The 16,089-nt window shown below is 45.4% G+C and overlaps 1 protein-coding gene across 4 annotated transcripts in view; it reads left to right on the forward strand.

Moving 5' to 3' along the window:
* The window catches only part of LOC109907669 (sodium bicarbonate cotransporter 3), a 63,502-nt gene that overhangs the window by 25,005 nt on the left and 22,408 nt on the right, over nucleotides 1-16,089 (forward strand). For all 4 annotated transcript variants that reach the window (XM_031793825.1, XM_020505776.2, XM_031793824.1 and 1 more), the window contains exons 4-6: nucleotides 10,396-10,534; nucleotides 11,126-11,286; nucleotides 11,510-11,698. In XM_031793825.1, the coding sequence (XP_031649685.1) occupies nucleotides 10,396-10,534; nucleotides 11,126-11,286; nucleotides 11,510-11,698 (489 nt within the window). The remainder of the gene's footprint in view (nucleotides 1-10,395; nucleotides 10,535-11,125; nucleotides 11,287-11,509; nucleotides 11,699-16,089) is intronic.

Raw genomic sequence — 16,089 nt, forward strand, 5'->3', positions numbered from 1 at the left:
TTCCATTGCTCCAGCTTCAAATGGCGGTGGGCTTTACACCACTTGGCATTGCACATGGTGATCCTAGGCTTGTGTGAGACTGCTCGGCCATGAAAACTGATTTCATGAAGCTCCCAACGAAGTTCTTGTGCTGACGTTACTTCCAGAGGCAGTTTGGCTACGAGGACAGGCGATTTTTACGCACTGCGCACTTCAGCAGTCGCCGGTCCTATTCTGTGAGCTTGTGTGGCCTACCACTTACGCTGCTGAGTCGCTGTTGTTCCTAGATGTTTCCACTTCACAATAACAGCATTTACAGTTGAACAGGGAAGCTCTAGCAGGGCAGAAATTTGATGAACTGACTTGTTGGAAAGGTGGCACCCTATGACCGTGCCACATTGAAAGTCACTGAGCTCACTACTACTGCCAATATTTGTCTATGGTGATTGCATGGCTGTGTGCTCGATTTGATACACTTGTCAGCAACAGGTGTGACTGGAATAGCTGAATCCCCTAATTTCAGTGGGTGTCCACATACTTTTGTATATATAGTGTATATGGACACAATCCAGTTGTTCGTTCTATATGTTCCGTTCTTATCCCTTGCTTTCTAGCTAGCCAACTAGCTAACACAGTCACTACCTCTGCAGCCAGAATAACAGCAAAGAAGCTGCATTTGCGTTTGTTTAAGCTGTTTTCTACATCAAATCTCAAATCCAGGTTTATTTGTCACGTGCGCTGAATACAACAGGTGCAGTAGACCTTACAGTGAACAGTAGGTAGCTAAAGAAATAAAACAACAGTAAAAAGACAGGCTAAATACAGTAGTGAGGCTATAATAGTAGCGAGGCTACATACATACACTGGTTAGTCAGGCTGATTGAGGTAGTATGTACATGTAGATATGGATAAAGTGACTATGCATATATGATGAACAGAGAGTAGCAGTAGCGTAAAAGAGGGGTTGGGGGGGCACAATGCAAATAGTCCGGGTAGCCATTTGATTACCTGTTCAGGAGTCCTATGGCGGCTGGGGTCTTTGACAATTTTTAGGGCCTTCTTCTGACACTGCCTGGTGTAGAGGTCCTGGATGGCAGGCAGCTTAGCCCCAGTGATGTACTGGACCGTATGCACTACCCTCTGTAGTGCCTTGCGGGCAGAGGCCGAGCAGTTGCCGTACCAGGCAGTGATGCAACCAGTCAGGATGCTCTCAATGTTGCAGCTGTAGAACCTTTTGAGGACCTCAGGACCCAATATTTTTAGATTCCTGAGGGTGAATAGGCTTTGTCGTGCCCTCTTCACGACTGTCTTTGTGTGTTTGGACCATTCTAGTTTGTTGTTGATGTGGACACCAAGGAACTTGAAGCTCTCAACCTGCTCCACTACAGCCCCGTCGATGAGAATGGGGGCATGCTCGGTCCTCCTTTTCCTGTAGTCCACAATAATCTCCTTAGTCTTGGTTATGTTGAGGGATAGGTTGTTATTCTGGCACCAACCGACCAGGTCTCTGACTTCCTCCCTATAGGCTGTCTCGTCGTTGTCGGTGATCAGGCCTACCACTGTTGTGTCGTCTGCAAACTTAATGATGGTGTTGGAGTCGTGATTGCCATGCAGTTGTGGGTGAACAGGGAGTACAGGAGGGGACTGGGCACGCACCCCTGGGGAGCTCCAGTGTTGAGGATCAGCGTGGCAGATGTGTTGCTACCTACCCTCACCACCTGGGGGCGGCCCGTCAGGAAGTCCAGGATCCAGTTGCAGAGGGAGGTGTTTAGTCCCAGGATCCTTAGCTTAGTGATGAGCTTTGAGGGTACTATGGTGTTGATGTGAGCCATTACCAACCTTTCAAAGCACTTCATGGCTACAGACGTGAGTGCTACAGGTCTGTAGTAATTTAGGCAGGTTGCCTTTGTGTTCTTGGGCACAGGGACTATGGTGGTCTGCTTGAAACATGTTGGTTTTACAGACTTAATCAGGGACATGTTGAAAATGTCAGTGAAGACACCTGCCAGTTGATCAGCACATGCCCGGAGCACACGTCCTGGTAATCCGTCTGGCCCCGCTGCCTTGTGTATGTTGACCTGTTTAAAGGTCTTACTCACGTCGGCTATGGAGAGCATGATCACACAGTCGCCTGGAACAGCTGATGCTCTCATGCATGCAGCTCGCGGCTGTGCTTCCCTTTGTAGTCTAGTAATAGTTTGCATGCCCTGCCACATAAGACGAGCGTTGGAGCCCGTGTAGTATGATTCAATCTTAGCCCTGTATTGACGCTTTGCCTGTTTGAATGTTCGTCGCACGGCATAGCAGGATTTCTTGTAAGCTTCCTGGTTAGAATCCCACACCGTGAAAGCGGCAGCTCTACCCTTTAGCTCAGAGCGAATGTTGCCTGCAATCCATGGCTTCTGGTTGGGGTATGGACGTCCTCGATGCACTTATTGATAAAGCCAGTGACTGATGTGGTGTACTCCTCAATGCCATCGGAAGAATCCCGGAATATGTTCCAGTCTGTGATAGCAAAACAGTCCTGTAGTTTAGCATCTGCTTCATCTGACCACTTTTTTTTTATAGACCGAGTCACTGGTGCTTCCTGCTTTAATTTGCTTGTAAGCAGGATTCAGGAGGATAGAGTTGTGGTCGGATTTACCAAATGGAGGGAGAGGGAGAGGGAGAGCTTTGTACGCGTCTCTGTGTGTGGAGTACAGGTGATCTAGAATTGTTTTCCCTCTGGTTGCACATTTAACATGTTTAAAAAAAAAAAAGTTTATTATTTTACAATAAAAAATCAAATCGAAAAAAACAGCAATACTAACAATGACATTCATTGTACTGTTGAATGGGATGGCCAATTTAGAGGACAAAACAAAACTTAACTCACACATACACAAAATAAAACTAAATCCTATTAGGTGGTACATGTATATGAAGACAGCATATAGTCATTACAAGCAGTGTAGTTAAGCCAAAAATAAATATTGAGTGGAGTACAGCACAGAGTAGCAGCAGATCGTCAACCCAGTTATGAAGCGGGACTAGACCATTTATCCAGTATCGGCTGCCATATTTTGTAAAACATTGGACTTCTATTGGAGGTATTGTATCGAATCTTTTCCATATGTATTACATTCCCTAAATCCCGTAACCACATTTCAAAGGTAGGTACAGTCTCCAGTTTCCAAAATTGCAAAGAGCCTTTTGGCTAATAGAGTACAAAGAGAGACAGCTTTCCCTTCGTGGTTATTCCCATCAACTGTACCAAACAGAGCGGTCAATGGGTCTGGGGCTAGAACTCTATCAAAGGCTCTAGATATGTAATCAAAAATGAGAGCCCAGTAAGCATGTAACTTAGGACATGTCCAGAATAAGTGGGTCAAAGTCCCCTCATCCTGCTTGCACCTCTCACACAGTGGTGAGGTGTCCGGGAATATTTTATGCAGTTTTACTTTTGAGTAATGTAACCTGTGTATCACCTTAAACTGTACAAGGTTGTGTCTGGCATTCACTGAACTGTGGTTTATATTCCACATTTAACATGTTGATGGAAATTTGGTAGAACTGACTCAATTTCCTTGCATTAAAGTCTCCTGCCACTAGGAATGCCACCTCTGGGTGAGCGATTTCCTGTTTGCTTATTTCCTTATACAGCTGACTGAGTGGGGTCTTAGTGCCAGCATCTGTCAGTGGTGGTAAATAAACAGCCACGAAAGTATAACTAAAAACTCTAGGCAATAGTGTGGCCTGCAATTTATCACAATATACTCTACTTCAGGTGAGCAAAATCTAGACACTTCCTTAGATTTTGTGCACCAGCTGTTGTTTACAAATATGCACAGACCTCCCTCCCAACGTGTATCCCGCTAGCTGAATATCCATGTCTTCATTCAGCCACGATTCCGTGAAACATAGGATATTACAGTTTTTGATGTCCCATTGGTAGGATATTCGTGATATTCGAGGTACTCGTCTAGTTTATTGTCCAATGATTGCACATTGGCGAGTAATATTGACGGTAACGGCAGCTTTCCCACTGGCCTTTTTCGGGTCCTGACCAGGCATCCGGCTCTTTGTCCTCTGTACCTGCGTCGCTTCCTCAGTCATTTGGATACATCCAAATGTTTGATAATGCCCGATTTTCACCTGTTATTGCTAGAAATGTTTGCCTTCTTGTCAGGACACTCAACACTATTAAATACGAGGAAACCGGATTGCATATCAAACACTAGGCTAGAAGCTAGCTAAGTAGTGTCACGCCCCTATCTGTTTCACCTGTTCTTGTGATTGTCTCCACCCCCTCCAGGTGTCGCTTATTTTCCCCTGTGTATTTATCCCTGTGTTTCCTGTCTTTCTGTGCCAGTTTGTCTTGTATGTTAGCCAAGTCAACCAGTGTGTTTTTCCTGTACTCCTTTTGTTATTCTCTTTCTGATCGTCCTGCCTGTTTTGACCCCTGCCTGAATCTGGACTACTTTCCCCCCTGCCTGCCCTGACCTTGATTCTGCCTGCTCTTCGGTACCTTTTGGACTCTGAACTGGTTTTGACCCTTTTTGCCTGTCCACGACCATTCTCTTGCCCTACCCCTATTGGATTAATTAATTCATTAATTTATTTATTTTACCTTTATTTAACCAGGTAGGCAAGTTGAGAACAAGTTCTCATTTACAATTGCGACCTGGCCAAGATAAAGCAAAGCAGTTCGACAGATAAAACGACACAGAGTTACACATGGAGTAAAAACAAACATACAGTCAATAATGCAGTATAAACAAGTCTATATACAATGTGAGCAAATGAGGTGAGAAGGGAGGTAAAGGCAAAAAAGGCCATGATGGCAAAGTAAGTACAATATAGCAAGTAAAATACTGGAATGGTAGTTTTGCAATGGAAGAATGTGCAAAGTAGAAATAAAAAATAATGGGGTGCAAAGCAGCAAAATAAATAAATAAATAAAAATTAAATACAGTTGGGAAAGAGGTAGTTGTTTGGGCTAAATTATAGGTGGGCTATGTACAGGTGCAGTAATCTGTGAGCTGCTCTGCCAGTTGGTGCTTAAAGCTAGTGAGGGAGATAAGTGTTTCCAGTTTCAGAGATTTTTGTAGTTCGTTCCAGTCATTGGCAGCAGAGAACTGGAAGGAGAGGCGGCCAAAGAAAGAATTGGTTTTGGGGGTGACTAGAGAGATATACCTGCTGGAGCGTGTGCTACAGGTGGGAGATGCTATGGTGACCAGCGAGCTGAGATAAGGGGGGACTTTACCTAGCAGGGTCTTGTAGATGACATGGAGCCAGTGGGTTTGGCGACGAGTATGAAGCGAGGGCCAGCCAACGAGAGCGTACAGGTCGCAATGGTGGGTAGTATATGGGGCTTTGGTGATAAAACGGATTGCACTGTGATAGACTGCATCCAATTTGTTGAGTAGGGTATTGGAGGCTATTTTGTAAATGACATCGCCAAAGTCGAGGATTGGTAGGATGGTCAGTTTTACAAGGGTATGTTTGGCAGCATGAGTGAAGGATGCTTTGTTGCGAAATAGGAAGCCAATTCTAGATTTCCCAACAGCAACTCGCCCAAGCCTTCCCCATTTCTCCTTCTCCCAAATCCATTCAGCTGATGTTCTGAAAGAGCTGCAAAATCTGGACCCCTACAAATCAGCCGGGCTAGACAATCTGGACCCTTTCTTTCTAAAATTATCTGCCGAAATTGTTGCCACCCCTATTACTAGCCTGTTCAACCTCTCTTTCGTGTCGTCTGAGATTCCCAAAGATTGGAAAGCAGCTGCGGTCATCCCCCTCTTCAAAGGGGGGGACACTCTTGACCCAAACTGCTACAGACCTATATCTATCCTACCGTGCCTTTCTAAGGTCTTCGAAAGCCAAGTCAACAAACAGATTACCGACCATTTCGAATCTCACCATACCTTCTCTGCTATGCAATCTGGTTTCAGAGCTGGTCATGGGTGCACCTCAGCCACGCTCAAGGTCCTAAACGATATCTTAACCGCCATCGATAAGAAACATTACTGTGCAGCCGTATTCATTGATCTGGCCAAGGCTTTCGACTCTGTCAATCACCATATCCTCATCGGCAGACTCGACAGCCTTGGTTTCTCAAATGATTGCCTCGCCTGGTTCACCAACTACTTCTCTGATAGAGTTCAGTGTGTCAAATCGGAGGGTCTGCTGTCCGGACCTCTGGCAGTCTCTATGGGGGTGCCACAGGGTTCAATTCTTGGACCGACTCTCTTCTCTGTATACATCAATGAGGTCGCTCTTGCTGCTGGTGAGTCCCTGATCCACCTCTACGCAGACGACACCATTCTGTATACTTCCGGCCCTTCTCTGGACACTGTGTTAACAACCCTCCAGGCAAGCTTCAATGCCATACAACTCTCCTTCCGTGGCCTCCAATTGCTCTTAAATACAAGTAAAACTAAATGCATGCTCTTCAACCGATCGCTACCTGCACCTACCCGCCTGTCCAACATCACTACTCTGGACGGCTCTGACTTAGAATACGTGGACAACTACAAATACTTAGGTGTCTGGTTAGATTGTAAACTCTCCTTCCAGACCCATATCAAACATCTCCAATCCAAAGTTAAATCTAGAATTGGCTTCCTATTTCGCAACAAAGCATCCTTCACTCATGCTGCCAAACATACCCTTGTAAAACTGACCATCCTACCAATCCTCGACTTTGGCGATGTCATTTACAAAATAGCCTCCAATACCCTACTCAACAAATTGGATGCAGTCTATCACAGTGCAATCCGTTTTATCACCAAAGCCCCATATACTACCCACCATTGCGACCTGTACGCTCTCGTTGGCTGGCCCTCGCTTCATACTCGTCGCCAAACCCACTGGCTCCATGTCATCTACAAGACCCTGCTAGGTAAAGTCCCCCCTTATCTCAGCTCGCTGGTCACCATAGCATCTCCCACCTGAAGCACATGCTCCAGCAGGTATATCTCTCTAGTCACCCCCAAAACCAATTCTTTCTTTGGCCGCCTCTCCTTCCAGTTCTCTGCTGCCAATGACTGGAACGAAGTACAAAAATCTCTGAAACTGGAAACACTTATCTCCCTCACTAGCTTTAAGCACCAACTGTCAGAGCAGCTCACAGATTACTGCACCTGTACATAGCCCACCTATAATTTAGCCCAAACAACTACCTCTTTCCCAACTGTATTTAATTTTAATTTATTTATTTATTTTGCTCCTTTGCACCCCATTATTTTTTTATTTCTACTTTGCACATTCTTCCATTGCAAAACTACCATTCCAGTATTTTACTTGCTATATTGTATTTACTTTGCCATCTTGGCCTTTTTTGCCTTTACCTCCCTTCTCACCTCATTTGCTCACATTGTATATAGACTTGTTTATACTGCATTGTTGACTGTATGTTTGTTTTTACTCCATGTGTAACTCTGTGTCGTTTTATCTGTCGAACTGCTTTGCTTTATCTTGGCCAGGTCGCAATTGTAAATGAGAACTTGTTCTCAACTTGCCTACCTGGTTAAATAAAGGTAAATAAATAAATAAATAAATAAATAATTTAACTTTGGATTGGAGATGTTTGATATGGGTCTGGAAGGAGAGTTTACAGTCTAACCAGACACCTAAGTATTTGTAGTTGTCCACGTATTCTAAGTCAGAGCCGTCCAGAGTAGTGATGTTGGACAGGCGGGTAGGTGCAGGTAGCGATCGGTTGAAGAGCATGCATTTAGTTTTACTTGTATTTAAGAGCAATTGGAGGCCACGGAAGGAGAGTTGTATGGCATTGAAGCTTGCCTGGAGGGTTGTTAACACAGTGTCCAAAGAAGGGCCGGAAGTATACAGAATGGTGTCGTCTGCGTAGAGGTGGATCAGGGACTCACCAGCAGCAAGAGCGACCTCATTGATGTATACAGAGAAGAGAGTCGGTCCAAGAATTGAACCCTGTGGCACCCCCATAGAGACTGCCAGAGGTCCGGACAGCAGACCCTCCGATTTGACACACTGAACTCTATCAGAGAAGTAGTTGGTGAACCAGGCGAGGCAATCATTTGAGAAACCAAGGCTGTCGAGTCTGCCGATGAGGATATGGTGATTGACAGAGTCGAAAGCCTTGGCCAGATCAATGAATACGGCTGCACAGTAATGTTTCTTATCGATGGCGGTTAAGATATCGTTTAGGACCTTGAGCGTGGCTGAGGTGCACCCATGACCAGCTCTGAAACCGGATTGCATAGCAGAGAAGGTATGGTGAGATTCGAAATGGTCGGTAATCTGTTTGTTGACTTGGCTTTCGAAGACCTTAGAAAGGCACGGTAGGATAGATATAGGTCTGTAGCAGTTTGGGTCAAGAGTGTCCCCCCCTTTGAAGAGGGGGATGACCGCAGCTGCTTTCCAATCTTTGGGAATCTCAGACGATACGAAAGAGAGGTTGAACAGGCTAGTAATAGGGGTGGCAACAATTTCGGCAGATAATTTTAGAAAGAAAGGGTCCAGATTGTCTAGCCCGGCTGATTTGTAGGGGTCCAGATTTTGCAGCTCTTTCAGAACATCAGCTGAATGGATTTGGGAGAAGGAGAAATGGGGAAGGCTTGGGCGAGTTGCTGTTGGGGGTGCAGTGCTGTTGTCCGGGGTAGGAGTAGCCAGGTGGAAAGCATGGCCAGCCGTAGAAAAATGCTTATTGAAATTCTCAATTATGGTGGATTTATCAGTGGTGACAGTGTTTCCTATCTTCAGTGCAGTGGGCAGCTGGGAGGAGGTGTTCTTATTCTCCATGGACTTTACAGTGTCCCAGAACTTTTTTGAGTTAGTGTTGCAGGAAGCAAATTTCTGCTTGAAAAAGCTAGCCTTGGCTTTTCTAACTGCCTGTGTATAATGATTTCTAGCTTCCCTGAACAGCTGCATATCACGGGGGCTGTTCGATGCTAATGCAGAACGCCATAGGATGTTTTTGTGTTGGTTAAGGGCAGTCAGGTCTGGGGAGAACCAAGGGCTATATCTGTTCCTGGTTCTAAATTTCTTAAATGGGGCATGTTTATTTAAGATGGTTAGGAAGGCATTTTTAAAAAATATCCAGGCATCCTCTACTGACGGGATGAGATCAATATCCTTCCAGGATACCCCGGCCAGGTCGATTAGAAAGGCCTGCTCGCAGAAGTGTTTCAGGGAGCGTTTTACAGTGATGAGTGGAGGTCGTTTGACCGCTGACCCATTACGGATGCAGGCAATGAGGCAGTGATCGCTGAGATCTTGGTTGAAGACAGCAGAGGTGTATTTAGAGGGGAAGTTGGTTAGGATGATATCTATGAGGGTGCCCGTGTTTAAGGTTTTGGGGAGGTACCTGGTAGGTTCATTGATTATTTGTGTGAGATTGAGGGCATCAAGTTTAGATTGTAGGATGGCTGGGGTGTTAAGCATGTTCCAGTTTAGGTCGCCTAGCAGCACGAACTCTGAAGATAGATGGGGGGCAATCAGTTCCCATATGGTGTCCAGAGCACAGCTGGGGGCAGAGGGTGGTCTATAGCAGGCGGCAACGGTGAGAGACTTGTTTTTAGAGAGGTGGATTTTTAAAAGTAGAAGTTCAAATTGTTTGGGTACAGACCTGGATAGTAGGACAGAACTCTGCAGGCTATCTTTGCAGTAGATTGCAACACCGCCCCCTTTGGCAGTTCTATCTTGTCTGAAAATGTTGTAGTTTGGAATTAAAATGTCTGAGTTTTTGGTGGTCTTCCTAAGCCAGGATTCAGACACAGCTAGAACATCCGGGTTGGCAGAGTGTGCTAAAGCAGTGAATAGAACAAACTTAGGGAGGAGGCTTCTAATGTTAACATGCATGAAACCAAGGCTATTACGGTTACAGAAGTCGTCAAAAGAGAGCGCCTGGGGAATAGGAGTGGAGCTAGGCACTGCAGGGCCTGGATTCACCTCTACATCGCCAGAGGAACATAGGAGGAGTAGAATAAGGGTACGGATAAAAGCTATGAGAATTGGTCGTCTAGAACGTCTGGAACATAGAGTAAAAGGAGGTTTCTGGGGGCGATTAATACATATTGTAAGACTCCAACCATCTGCCTCCTGTGTCTGCATCTGGGTCTCACCTTGTGTCATAAGTAGTTTGTTGCAAGCAAACCTGTCAATATGACAACCCAAATTCCAAAATATCAGTTGCTGAAACCAGCTGCTCAAACCAGAAACAAGGGAGCAATTCTGACGTTATTGTTTTGCTGATTCACTCAGTTTTGAATTCCGGCTCTGTTCTTTCACATTTACCTTTTTCTACTCCCACCACAACACATTTAATTATTCCACTCTTTGTAATGCAGAGGAATTCACAGCACTCTATTCAGAAGCTAAGCTTTGGCTCCTGCTCTTCCCACACTCTCCTCATCTCCATATCTCCTGTCATCTCTCCCTGCCTCCCCCATCTAGACACACCCTCCCAGCGGGTGCAGTTCATCCTGGGTACTGAGGATGATGATGTGGAGCACGTCCCCCATGACCTTTTCACCGAGTTGGACGAGCTGTCTTTCAGGGACGGGAGCGCCACTGAGTGGAAGGAGACCGCCAGGTAGGTCACAGCCCAGCCCAGGTTCCAGACTCCCTACTCCAGGGTCCATGTGGCTTTAGAGAGGCCATTCTTTGTTCATTCAAGTCTAGATTCAACAGCACTTTATTGGTGCCGTAGGTTTTCCCTGAAAAGTTGATGACTTTAACTAATTTTGAAGTAGTTTCCTAGACTGTGGTAAAAGATTCAGGGAAACTGACTTTTTAAAGCTAAAACTGTACTGCTGCTAGACTGTTGGGGAATGGTTACGTGTCTTGAATGTGAATGTGTGATTAAAGATTGACAGAGCTCTACTGCCTACAGGTCTGACTGTGAGTCTATCTTAGTCCTCCTCCATAGCCACGGCACCATCGCCATCCCAGACATTGTCAGCCTACGCTCACGGGCTCAGACACAAATACCCAGCAATTTACCGTTCTTAAAAAATGAGTTAAAAGCCTAAAAAACGGAATCAAAGGTTTTCCATTACCTCTCAAAAGTGAAGACCTCAAGGCAAGGCAAAATGTCTGTTTCTGCTCAAGTTGTTCTTAGACAGCGTTTGGGAAATGGAAGTATGAGTATTGAAGCCATATTCGTGTGTGTTGTGTTGTGTAGGTGGTTGAAGTTTGAGGAGGACGTGGAAGATGGAGGGGAGCGTTGGAGCAAGCCCTACGTGGCCACCCTGTCTCTACACAGCCTGTTTGAGCTGAGGAGCTGCATCCTCAACGGCACCGTCATGCTGGACATGAGGGCCACCTGTATAGAGGAGATTGCAGGTACAGAAGACGTTTGTGTGTTCACATTTGCATGCTATACGATTAGCTAGATTTGTGTGTGCACCAGAGGTAAACAATGATAAACAATGATAAAAAGTTGGTTGAATAAGGTGAAATTGAATTGATCTCTCTCTGTGTGTGTGTATGCAAGCTCATTTGCAAATGAACAACAATACAAGGCAATACAATGCGCATGTGTCTGTGTGTGTTCACGTGTGTCCAGACATGTTGATTGACAGCATGGTGGCGTCTGGCCAGCTGAAGGAGGAGCTGCGTCAGAAGGTGCGTGAGGCCATGTTGAAGAGACACCACCACCAGAACGAGAGGAAGCTCAGCAACCGCATACCGCTGGTGCGATCAATCGCAGACATAGGCAAGAAACATTCAGACCCGTTCTTGCTTGAGAGAAATGGTGAGATCCCCTGCGCCGCGCACACTCCATTTCTTTTTCCTCATCCTCGAAGGGCATTGAAATAATCTCTGTAATCCTTGGTATTCCAAAAAAGGAAAGCTGACATCATCTCGTACATATGACCACAACAATCATGTATGTGATGTTTGCCATTTAGCAGACGCTTTTATTAAGTGACTGACAGTAAGGTGAGTGCATACATTTTAGTATGGGTGGCCCCAGCGGGATTCCAATCCACAACCCTGGCGTTGCTAGCACCGCGGTCTTACCAACTGAGCCACACAAGACCAAATCCACCATGGCTGTTCAGGAGGTGTCAAACTAGTGATGTGAGTAGATGCTACGATGAGGACATAAGCCTCATAGAGACAACTACTACACCTCAATGTGAAAGAGAAATCTGGGTGCGGATGGTGCGAGCATGTGTGGCTGCCCTGTCTCAGGGTTTTGCTTCTAAGAATTAACAATGGCTTCTACTCCATGTTGGAATGGTTGGGGTATTGCTCTTCTTGCAGTTCGATATTTTGTTTACTGAGCATGACCTCAGTTTGTGGTGTGTACACAGATGATGGTGTGTGTGACTGTTTATGTGAATGAAATAATTAGCTCGTGCTACAGTTCCAATGCTCTCTGGTCTCTGTCCTACTGTCACATTTTGTTTTATTAAATGCAATGTTGCCTGGGTATAAAATATGTGTGACATATCATATATTGCATAGCTTGCTTACCATACCAAACACGAGACCTGTATGTACACCTCTTCTCTTGTCTGCAAGCATCTCTCTACCCAAAATGCTCTCAATATATGTCACTGTGTGATTGGTGAGTGGACAAGCTTATTGTTCTGTGTGGACACCTCACCTCTCTCACCGTTCCCCTGCAAGAACCTCTCGACACCTCTGTCTCTCTCTAACCACACTCCTCCCAAGCTCCCCTCACCTTCCTTCTGCCACCAGATAATGCACCCCTAAAACCACCTCTCTGATGAAATCCTCCCTCATATGTTTCTCCTTTTACCCTCCTTATTCTTTTTCCTCCCTTTCTTCTCTCCCTCCTCTCCCTTCTTTGTTGTTGTGTCTTCCTGCCACTCCAGGGGAGGGCCTCTCTGCCTCCCGCCACTCCCTGAAGCCGGGGGCCTCCGTTTCCAACCTGTCCCAGAGGCGAGAGTCCCGGGTCTCCATCCTCCTCAACCTCCTCCTGCCAAACTCCTCCTCCACCTCCTCCGGGGGGCCCTCCACCGGACCCTCGCCCCTCACCACCCCCCAGAACACGCCTCCTACTCCCCGCCGCTCCCCAAACCCTCCCCGCGCTTCTGGCCCCGCCCCGGTCCGCCAGGCCATCCCTGAGGTGGTGGTGTCACCGCCTGAGGACGACGAGTCTCCACCCACCGCCATTACGAAGGATGAGGAGGCGTATTCCGCTCGGCAACCGTCGCTGCAGACTAGAGGGCTCCAGCAGCTGCCCTTAGAAGGCAAATATCTGTGTAGCCTGCCAGTGTGAGTCACGGCTTGAACAGAGAACACTAGCACCAGCATGCTGGCTGTGCCCTCCTTCTCTACCCTACCATACATTTATTATCAACCCCCAGCAATGTTCACTTTTTATACCCCTCCATTGACTCAACAAGACCTCACACAGCTTTCTCTCTCCACCTCACTCTGTTTTTCTCTACCTCATTCCATTCTTGCATACCTCTCTGTTTCTCTATCAAAACATCTTTCTGCACTCTCCCTTTCTCTCATATCGCGCTACATTCCTAGACTATTTCTTGTTCACATTCCTTTCTCTCTATCTCCACCTTTCTTCATCCAGCCCTTCCACACTACCCTCACCTTGCTTGGCTTGGTCCCTCCACTTCTCTTTGTTCAGTGTGTGTGCATGGCTCTTCTCGAGAATGGAAAAAGTGTTTTTATCATTTTACCATGCCATAGTTCTGCAGTGTCCGACATCAACGAGGGCCCGCTGTCCCGGGGCCAGTGAAAACGTGTGTTGGGCCAGTAACTTCTCAGTGCATTTTGGCATTCCAGTTTGACATTTACCTGCTGTGTAGTCTCTCATGGACAGATCTACGTAAACATAACTGGTACCGTAGAATCTCTTGGGAAGGAATGGGATGCGTGGGATAGAGAGCAGCAGTAGTTCTAGTGTTTTCTGTAGCTGGTTATTTGGACATATCACGATTTTGCAGGTGTGAGCATCTTTCGAATTTCGGCAATGGGAGGGGGGGATCTTCGGCCCCATAACTCGTTCTGGTTCCGCTCCTCGTTCTAGCATCTCTTCTCTCAACATGTATGGACCCAGAATCGAGCAGCTGACTACAGGACACTGGTTAACCAAGATTATCTGCTCTGTCGCTGTCTTGAAAACCATTTGAAGACTACACGTGGAAAAGTCATGCTATTTGTATTTCAGCAATATGATTGGTCATTCATTCAACCACACTCCTCACGAGTCAACTTCTCGATCAGTACATACTGTAAGCTGATGCGTTCACACGTGAGCTGTCCAGAATAAAAAGAAGCGCTCACCAATCCATTTCCTTTATGAAAATTGATTTATAAACGAAAACCTTCGATAGTGAACATATAGTACTAGCAATATGCTGGCTACTGTTGATAAAAAGACGCCTGGCATTCATCTTGGCTAGTCTACTTTAGCCAGATTAATATCTTCTCTTTTGAAAGGCAGTTGTCGTAATGGGGAAGCATCCTGTTCTTAGATCCTCTCAAAATAACATACTTTAGAAGCAAAAGTGAATGCAATTAATACAATGCAATTCTAAATAATGATTTTGCTAGATATTGCTAGATTCTATTGCTCAATTATATTCTACAGCATAATAACCAAATGTAGACTATTACTAGCTAAACATAGAGAGAAAGCATGCCAACCTATAGACCCCAATGCATTTTAACTACACCATGTTCGGGCCAGTATAGATTATATTTGGGCCAGTGAGAAGAGAAGTTCACCTTTCACTCTGGTTCTGTGGTTATTTCTTTGTCCACTTTTTCATTGCAAACCATTTTTTTTATTCATTCAGTCCTAAAATGAGACCCTGAAGGTGTTTAGTTGACTGCAAGTTTTCCATCCCTTGAGGCCTGTTTAGTCTAGTCAGTGTAAGAGATGAGTCGACAGGTCTCATATTCTGGGTTATTTTTCCAGTTACTGTCACTTCTCTCCATGACTGTCCCATTGTGAATATACTGTACAACCAGGACAGACTTAAAAAACTTCAAATATCTTGTATTTTTCCAGAGCAGCATCGTTTGGCGCCTCCTCCATAATTCCTGAGTATAAACACACACGTCTCAGACGTTTTCCCCATGAAGAGTCTAGCAAGGGACTCCTACAGTACATGTGCAAACAGCATGCTAAATATAAAGACATAGAGAGGGGTTGAGGTGGGAGGGTTTTAACGTTGACACGTAACTCTCTCAGTCCCAGTGACATCCACAGTGACTTTTTTGTTCTCCCCGGACTTGGATAGTATTTAGCCCCTGTATTTATAGCAGTGTGTGTAGAAGAGAGCTGAACTGGAAGGCTGGGTCATGAGAACTAAAGACTTCTAGTTTGGAGGGAAACATGATTTAAGGTGGGCAACTGGTTGTCTTATTATAGGTACTAGTGAGGTTCTGTAATCTTCCATTACTTCTGTCTAGGAGACAACGTTTGCCAAGAAACTATATACTGTACTTGACCACGTTGTGAGTATCGCTCGAGTGAAGTTTGAATCCCATGTTTGACAACAGTTGCCAAGAAACCAAATACTAGACACTTACTTCGTTCTGAGTATCGTTCATTTGAGTTTGAATTCCATGCTTGCGTAGACAGGAAGTGTAGGATGATTTCTAGGAACTATTAGGCTAAACCTTATAACACCCAAACCAGCTATCTCGCCGACAAAATTGCTTGGTAAACCACCTCTCCCTAATGGCAGTCTATAGAGAGTTATTGTAGATTCAATAGAGAGTCAAATGCCTTCATTGCATCCCACACACGATGAATGCAGCTGCTCATTCCTGATCAGGCCCTGGGGTCACTTTAGGCTATTCTTCACCGTTAGTGTCCGCTAACAACATAATTGACCCTGAGAGTTATAACTGCAATCGACACTGTATCAGCATCAGGGGAGTCAGATCATCATCAATCTTCCTACCAAGGCTTATATACAGTTGTGAACTAAATATATTGGCAGCCTTGCACTTTTCTTAAATAATTCCCAATTTCATATAAAATAAGTTGAACTTGAAAACAACATTTGGTCTCCACACCTTTTGTTGCTGGATTTTCAACATTGCAGAACAAATTGTATTTTTGTAAACTTAAATTGGCATGGACAAAATTTTGGCACCCTGGAGCTAGTACTTGGTTGCACAGCCTTTGGCCAA

Source organism: Oncorhynchus kisutch, linkage group LG17, assembly GCF_002021735.2.
Source record: "Oncorhynchus kisutch isolate 150728-3 linkage group LG17, Okis_V2, whole genome shotgun sequence".
Classification (NCBI taxonomy): Eukaryota; Metazoa; Chordata; class Actinopteri; order Salmoniformes; family Salmonidae; genus Oncorhynchus; species Oncorhynchus kisutch.